This window comes from Anomaloglossus baeobatrachus, chromosome 2, assembly GCF_048569485.1.
Source record: "Anomaloglossus baeobatrachus isolate aAnoBae1 chromosome 2, aAnoBae1.hap1, whole genome shotgun sequence".
Taxonomy (NCBI): Eukaryota; Metazoa; Chordata; class Amphibia; order Anura; family Aromobatidae; genus Anomaloglossus; species Anomaloglossus baeobatrachus.
In genome coordinates this window covers 89563710-89572419 of record NC_134354.1, presented here as the reverse complement: position 1 = coordinate 89572419, position 8710 = coordinate 89563710, and the positions used below count along the sequence as shown (strand labels likewise).

The following is an 8710-nucleotide window of genomic DNA, read 5'->3' as shown; positions in this document are numbered from 1 at the left end:
TTGGGTAGATGGACATGGCTTGGTAGGTTGAAAGTAGTGCCATACTCCTTCCATTTCTGATGATGGATTGAACAGTGCTTATTGAGGTTTTTAGAGCAGTGGGGCTCAGCTCCCATCCAGTAGAGGGATCAGTACATTTTGGGCATGTACCTGACAGCACAATATGGCACCACTTCTGGCTTAAAAGTTTATTCTTAAAGAGAATTGGTTACCAGATTTTTGCTACCCCATCTGAGAGCAACAAGATACTGGGAAAATACTCTAATTCTATTAATGTATAGACTACCATTGTGAAAAAAATCACAGTTTTATATGCTGCAGCTTTACCATTTCTCTGAATGTTGAGCTCTGTACAACCCCGACCACAACACTGATTGGCAGGTTTTTGCCCAAGTACAGTTTATTCAGAAAACAGCCAATCAGTGGTGAGGGCAAGGTTATACAAGGCTCATGAATGTGGAGGACTCAATGCAGCAGGTATATTAGTCATCGAGTCCGCTAATGATAATCTCTTACTAATAAAACATTGATTTTATCAAAACTGCAGAAAGGAGCACAGTAAGTGACACATCGCTGAAATCAGGATCTTTGTCTCTACATGATGCTGCTCCCAGATTAGGTGGTAAAACCTGGTTACAAATTCCCTTTAAATGGCAACCAATATTATTGCTAGCTGTAGTTGCATAGAAAAATAGCAATAGCTTTTTAGGGGTAAAAAAAAACTTAAAGGGGTTGTGCACGACTGGACAAACCATCTTAATTAGTGATGAGAGAACCAAAACTGTAAAGTTCGGGGTTCGTACCAGGCACTTAGTGTCCAGTGCTCAAACTCGATGCTGAATAAAGTTTCTTGAAAGCTGTTCAACAAGCTTTTCGGCTGTTGGCACTTCCAGAGCCATAACAGCCAGGCAAAGTATTAGCTTGTGATTAGCCTGCATAAAATGTGACCCAGACTGTATAAATGCTGGATCATGGATGGCGCCACGTTCCTATTCTGAGCCTGGTGCAGAGTGCCCTAACAGAGTCTGGTGCAGAGTGCCCTCATAAAGACTGGTGCAGAGTATTCTAATAGACCCTGGTGCAGAGTGCCCTAATAGAGCCTGGTGCAGAGTATTCTAATAGAGCCTGGTGCAGAGTGCCCTAATAGAGCCTGGTGTAGAGTATTCTAATGGAGCCTAGTGCATAGTGCCCTAATAGAGCCTGGTGCAGAGTATTCTAATAGAGCCTGGTGCAGAATGCCCTAATAGAGCCAGGTGCAGAGTGCCCTAATAGAGCCTGGTGCAGAGTGCCCTAATAGATCCTGGTGCAGAGTGCCCTAATAGAGCTTGGTGCAGAGTGCCCTAATAGAGCCAGGTGCAGAGTGCCCTAATAGAGCCTGGTGCAGAGTGCCCTAATAGAGCCAGGTGCAGAGTGCCCTAATAGAGCCAGGTGCAGAGTGCCCTAATAGAGCCTGGTGCAGAGTATTCTAATAGAGCCTGGTGCAGAATGCCCTAATAGAGCCAGGTGCAGAGTGCCCTAATAGAGCCTGGTGCAGAGTGCCCTAATAGATCCTGGTGCAGAGTGCCCTAATAGAGCTTGGTGCAGAGTGCCCTAATAGAGCCAGGTGCAGAGTGCCCTAATAGAGCCTGGTGCAGAGTGCCCTAATAGAGCCTGGTGCAGAGTGCCCTAATAGAGCCAGGTGCAGAGTGCCCTAATAGAGCCAGGTGCAGAGTGCCCTAATAGAGCCTGGTGCAGAGTGCCCTAATAGAGCCTGGTGCAGAGTGCCCTAATAGACCCTGGGGCAGAGTATCCTAATAGACCCTGGGGCAGAGTATCCTAATAGACCCTGGGGCAGAGTATCCTAATAGACCCCGGGGCAGAGTATCCTAATAGACCCTTGTGCAGAGTATTCTAATAGAGCCTGATGCAGAGTATTCTAATAGACCCTGGTGCAGAGTATTCTAATAGACCCAGGGGCAGAGTATCCTAATAGAGCCTGGTGCAGAGTGCCCTAATAGAGTCTGATGCAGAGTATTCTAATAGACCCTGGTGCAGAGTGCCCTAATAGAGCCTGGTGTAGAGTATTCTAATAGACCCAGGGGCAGAGTATCCTAATAGAGCCTGGTGCAGAGTGCCCTAATAGAGTCTGGTGCAGAGTATCCTAATAGAGCCTGGTGGAGAGTGCCCTAATAGAGCCTGGTGGAGAGTGCCCTAATAGACCCTGGTGGAGAGTGCCCTAATAGACCCTGGTGGAGAGTGCCCTAATAGAGCATGGTGCAGAGTGCCCTAATAGAGCCTGGTCCACTGTACAAGGTACTGTACGATAGTCTGCTAGATGTCATAGCTGCAGGGCATAATGAGACACAGCTATAAAAAAGACATTAGCCTGCTCTCTGATGCTGCAGAAGTGCAAGAAATGGTGGAGGGCTCGGTTTTTCCTTTTTTTTTTTTCAGAACTGCGAATTGAATCTTAAATAGTTTAAACTTGCATGAAACCACGAATTTCAGGAAATTCAACTCAAACTCAATCCATAATGGATCTATCCACTCATATCCAATTAACATGTTTATCAATCCTGTTATTTTCATACTTCCATGACTTTTCCTTCTTGGAGTTGCAATTTCAATGCTGAGGAATGTTTTAGTGCTAAGAAGCCTTCTGAGGATTCATGGAAGAGAAAACGTTGTCATGGAGGACACCTTTTTTGGTTGGGTTGGGGTTGAAGCAGAGTGCAGGATACTTGCTACTAAATTGCGAACAGGGAACTTTCCTGGAGACAAATTATCCATCCAACTAAATAGCATGTTTGTATGTTTGTAGGGAAACTATGAGACAGGTTTATTTGTATTTATAGAATCAATGCATAATGTGAAAGTCTATATACAGTACTTCTTTAATAAACTAGCAGCAAACTTTCACACATTCAAATGAAACAAAGAACAACAACATGGAAACATATTTAAGACTATAGCCAATATAGACAGATACTCAAATATAAGATAAAAATATTCACAAAAGTATTTCAGTATACAAAAAAATTATTCTCTGCATTCCATATCATCAGGAAATAAATCAGCGGTCGATTGTGACAGATTTCTAAATTTTTCATGGTAAATTCTTGTTGTCCGTTTGCGAAGCTTGTTAACCCAATACGTCTCCGAATGTATGTACATCTTGCATGAATTAAACTTGCGAATGATGACAACCACTTTCTTCAGGAATATTGAAGATCTCAGAGTGTAAAATACAAAGACCTGAACACCCTAGGTATAAAAATGGAAGAGCATTACAGACATTTCAATAAAAAGAATAACCGTAAAGTCTAGTCTACATGAGCAACACGAAGAAAGCTCAAGGGGGTTGTCCCATCAGAACAACCATTGTCCATATGAATGTCATAGAGGTGAAAGTTGGATGTTTGGGACCCCCTTTATTAATCTGAGTAAAACAAAACAAAAAGATCATTCAAGTGTAATACAGCAGGAAATATCCTATATAACTACAAGTATCTAACCGCCACTGTAAAGGGTACTTTACACGTTGCGATATCGGTACCCGCCCCCATCGGTTGTGCATCACGGGCAAATTGCTGCCCGTGGCGCAAAACATCGCTTACACCCGTCACACGGACTTACTTTCCCTGCGACGTCGCTCTGACTGGCGAACCGCCTTCTTTCTAAGGGGGCGGTTCATGCGGCATCACTGCGGCGTCACTAAGCGGCCGCCCAATAGCAGAGGAGGGGCGGAGATGAGTGGCCGGAACATGCCGCCCACCTCCTTCCTTCCTCATTGCCGGTGGACGCAGGTAAGGAGATGTTCGTCGTTCCTGCGGTGTCACACATAGCAATGTCTGCTGCCGCAGGAACGATGAACATCGTACCTGCAGCAGCAAAGATATTTGGAAAAGGAGCGACATATCAACGAGCAATGATTTTTCCCGTTTTTGCGCTCGTTTATCGTCGCTCCTTGATGTCACACGCAGCAATGTCGCTAACGGCACTGGATGTACGTCACTAACAACGTGACCCTGACGATATATCGTTAGTGATGTCACAGCGGGTAAAGCCCCCTTAAGTGCGACCTAGGTGGACCTAGGAGCAGGCCATCCTTTGAAAAGTACCAGTTTAAAGTCTACAGGGGTTGTCCACCTAATCTATGATGGAGAATGAATTATTCTACTCGCCAAATTGTTTACGGTTTATTTTATTTGCATCTTAACCAATTTACAAAACCCAATCCATCATCCTCTTCAGATGAAGCCATCCACTGCTAGACCTCATGAGCGCTTAATGTGGTTATGCATGTGACCTAATCCATTTTATGTCACTGCATCTATTATCCAAAGTGCTCTTTGAACACCCTTTGCTATTCCCCCATATTTTGTTTAATAATTTTAAGACATTTGATTCAGGTTGAAGAATAAATATGCAGATATACAGGTCTATAATACACAAGTAGTGATGGGCAATCCCGAACTGTAAAGATTGGGGATCATACCGATCACATAGTGATCGTGTACAGGATCCCGACCACGAGCTAACTTGGGAAGCTCGTGTTACAGATTGGGTCCAGATCAGGTCCAGGGGCTGTAAAAAATTAAAAAAAAGCACATTATTAAAAAACATTGCCATTATACTTACAGATCCCGCGATGCGTCCTGCAGATTCCCGGCCGCTCCTGCTTCTGAGTCTGATCATTGCTGTACTGCCGGTAACCAGCACCAACTTACAGGACCTTCAATAACATCATAGCATGTGACCATCTGGTGTGAATGTTGCTTGGCTTACAGACTGGTCACATGACTATGACGTCATCGAAGGTCCTGGTAACTGAACTTTCATTGTCATTATGCAAGTGTCAAATCACGGCGCACAATCTCCCCACAGGAGCGGTCGGTGGCATATATTTCCATGCAGATGAAGCGCTCCTGTCCTGAGATTGTCAGACCGTGCGGGGTGATGCGAGACGCAAGTACAATCGTCTCCTTACTGTCAGTCTGCATCTCGCTCTGTACAGAGTGATGCAGGAGAGCTGACTTGGCTCTCTGTGCTTCTCACGGTGTATAAACTGTGTCTGCACAGAGGGATGAAGCTGACAATGCTCTACCTGTGGATTATGTCAGACTAAGGATTTGTTTTATAATATAAAGTAGGTGAAGTCTGTAAATGTTTGTATTGTTTTATTTCTAATAAAAAAAAATTCTCTGTGTTGTGTTTTTTTTACTGTTTACTAGAAATTCATGGTGGCCATGTCTAATTTGGCGTGACACCATTTTTGGGGCTCAGTTACATTGATCATTGCGATTGCTAAATATCTCCTTTTTCCAAATATTCATGGCAGGTATGCATTTCATTATTCACACTTTCAAGTTAGTAAGTGGCATTTTTCATTGTATGCTTCAATGTTTTTCGGTATGCTTATAGCATTATACTATTATCTAACTTTGATGTGCAGCCTTATCCTTATTTACTATGTATTTTTTTGGCTTGCACTCATAATATATATTAGTGCTCACTTCAGTTATCCTATTTAGTATTATGAAGTTTTTTCTGAATGTGAACACAGCTCCGCCCCTTTCGGCCATGTTTTTTCAATCTCCTATATAAGAAAGTCCTTGGTTACCCCTCTCCACACATAGCCGTTTTTAATTGCAATGAGATGACACAGTTAGAGTCATAGAGCTAGGGACCCCAATATAGAGATATACCTTGACGAGGTTTTGGGGCTCAGTTACATTGATTAATGCGATTGCTAAATATCTTCTTTTTCCTAATATTCATGGCAGGTATGCATTTCATTACTCACACTTTCAAGTTAGCAAGTGGCATTTTTCATTGTATGCTTCAATGTTTTTCGGTATGCTTATAGCATTATGCTATTATCTAACTTTGATATGCAGCCTTATCCTTATGTACAGAGTGATGAAGCTGACAATGCTCCACCTGTGGATTATGTCAGACTAAGGATATATTTTATAATATACAGTAGGTGAAGTCTGTAAATGTTTGTATTGTTTTATTTCTAATAAAAAAAATTCTATGTGTTGTGTTTTTTTTACTGTTTACTAGAAATTCAAGGTGGCCATGTCTAATTTGGCGTGACACCATGAATTTCGGGCTAAGTACCATCTGAGAATACTGGTATTAACCCCTTTATTACCCAGCGTGCCAGCGCCACCAGGGCCACTGGACGAGCCAGGTAAAGTGCCTGGAAAAGGCGCTAAAGCCAACTTTACACGCTGCAATGTATCTTACAATGTGTCGGTGGGGTCACATCGTAAGTGACGCACATCCAGCATCGTAAGGTACATTGTAGTGTGTGACAGGTACGTGCGATTGCGATTGAACGAAAATCCGTTCATCGCATGCACGTCGTCCATTCCTCATGAATTGAACGTGAAGTTGTTCAATGTTCCCGAGGCAGCACACATCGCAGTGTGTGACACCCCGGGAACATTGAACAGATCTTACCTGCGTCCTGTGGCTCCCGGCCGGTAATGCGGGAGGAAAGAGGTGGGCGGGATGTTTACGTCCCGCTCAGCTCCACCCCTCCGCTTCTATTGGCCGGCTGCCGCGTGACATCGATGTGACGTCGAACGTCCCTCCCACTTCAGGAAGTGGACTTCGCCGCCCACAGCGAGGTCGTATGGACGGGTAAGTACGTGTGACGGGGGTTAATCGTTTGTGCGGCACGTTCAACAAATTAAACGTGCCACACATACGATGGGGGCGTTGCAAATCGCATACGATATCGTATGCGAAATTGCAACCTGTAAAGCAGGCTTAAGAAACAATACGATATTTAATGCAAGTTCAATGACTGAGCAGAGGCTATGGGTTGGTAAGCGGTGACGTCACCGCTGCCACCGTTGCCATAGTAACCTGGCGGGCAGGTTACTATAGCAACGGTGATCTCCGATCACCTGATTTCCGTCGCGGCTATTCACCGGCTGTGGCAGCTAATCCCTGACCCTGTAAAGAGCGCCGACATGCAGGGACGTGCAGCTGAGCATGTGCCCGAGCATCATAGTTACATAGTTACTTAGGTTGAAAAAAGACCTAGGTCCATCTAGTTCAACCTTCCTCCACCAGTTCTCGCCGGTACACAGCGCTCACCGAGTATACTGAGTACAGAAATGCTTGGGAGAGCACCGCGTACCAGCGAGATGCAGTGACAGGACCTAGCATGACGTCATAGTCATGTGAGCAGTCTGTAGCCAATGAGATAATACAACATTTACACGTGACTGGTCACATGCTATGGCATCACGGAAGGTCCATTTATTACTGGGCGGCACAGCGATTATCGAACTCGGAAGCAGAAGCGGCGGGAGACAGAGTTTGCAGGTCGCATCGCGGGACCTCTAAGTATAATGGCAATGTTTAATAATAACTGTATTCTTTATTTTACAGCCCCCCACACCATCAAATACCTGTAAAGTCCAAGATCGGTGATCGGGATGCAAGATTGTGTAATCTCGATCCCGATCATTACAAAATGATCGGGAGAGTCTCCCCGATCCCGATCATCGGGGGATCGCCCATCCCTATACACAAGCAGGGCCAGTGTTAGGGCAGGGGATAAACTGGGCAATTGCCCAGAGCCCCCACAGCCCTAGGGGCCCCCAATGTTTACTGAAAAAACTATGTTGATAATACCAGTTCTGTAATTTCAGAATAGTTTCTGGTGTTGTTTGACTGCTTCAGGACATTTAGTGAAATCCCAGTCATGTGGTAGCGCAGATAAGAGTTTATAGGTGTAAACAGGTCGGCAATTGCCCAACGAGCGAACACAATGCGGCTTATTCATCGGGTAATTGGAATGTTTATGCCAGAATAAAAATCATTGCTCTTGGTAGCACATTACCTCATAACATGATACTGTAGGGGACAGACTGATATACTGGTGATAATTCTGTGCCCATCATTCTTCCTCAGCCTGTGTAAAGAGGCCGCAAAACAAGCGTCGAATGACTTAAAAATTGTTGATTGGAAATGTAACCTAAATGTTTCTGTATTATGGTGCAATAAGTTAGCATTTGGGGTCCCACTTTAAACTTTTGCCTAGGACCCCACTTTGTCTAAAACCAGCCCTATACATAAGTATCAGCTTCAGTAATTTATTAGTTAATACAACATTAGCATCCGGTGTGTTTATATTATTATATTGTACTTTCCCAAAATTAGAATTTTACACACAGGGTAACAAGTGGTGGTCTGACCTCTAAGAATCCGATGATTATGCAGAGACAGCCATCCGGGGATTGAAGCAGTCCACCAACAATCAGTAAATAATGCCATGCCCTGGCTATATGTCTATATCTACAGTAACAACTATACTCTCTATAAAATATTTGTCATTGAGTTGTCCTTAGACATGAAAGTAGTTTACCTGTGTTGAGCAGCATATGCAAAATATGAAGCTGAAAATTAAATGGGTATTATCATCAGTCTGTATGAGCATCAAATACCCAACTACCCAGGTGACTCCCAGTAAAGACACAACTGAGAATATGGCCAATGTCTTCTTTAAAAACGATAGCTTTTTTGTTCTAGGTAGAAAATACAAAACAATACAAAAATAATGACTAACTGTATCATCTTCTCTAACAGTAGAAGGTAATAGACCCTATGTACAATTTATTTCATCCTATATCTCTACTGGTAAGTTACAAAACATTGCACCATATAGGCATTCAATGGCAACCCTGGGGGAAAACGAAAATAAAAA

At 43.7% G+C, this 8710-nt stretch overlaps 1 protein-coding gene across 1 annotated transcript in view; it reads right to left on the bottom strand.

Annotated features, from left to right (window-relative positions):
- Window positions 1-2805: 2805 nt before the first annotated feature.
- Window positions 2806-8710, bottom strand: part of ADGRG7 (adhesion G protein-coupled receptor G7) — an 86847-nt gene continuing 80942 nt past the window's right edge. Inside the window, exons 15-16 of the mRNA XM_075333108.1 lie at window positions 8372-8531; window positions 2806-3243 (exon numbers count right to left, since the gene is read on the bottom strand). Coding sequence (XP_075189223.1) covers window positions 3019-3243; window positions 8372-8531 — 385 coding nt within the window. The 3' untranslated portion in view covers window positions 2806-3018. The remainder of the gene's footprint in view (window positions 3244-8371; window positions 8532-8710) is intronic.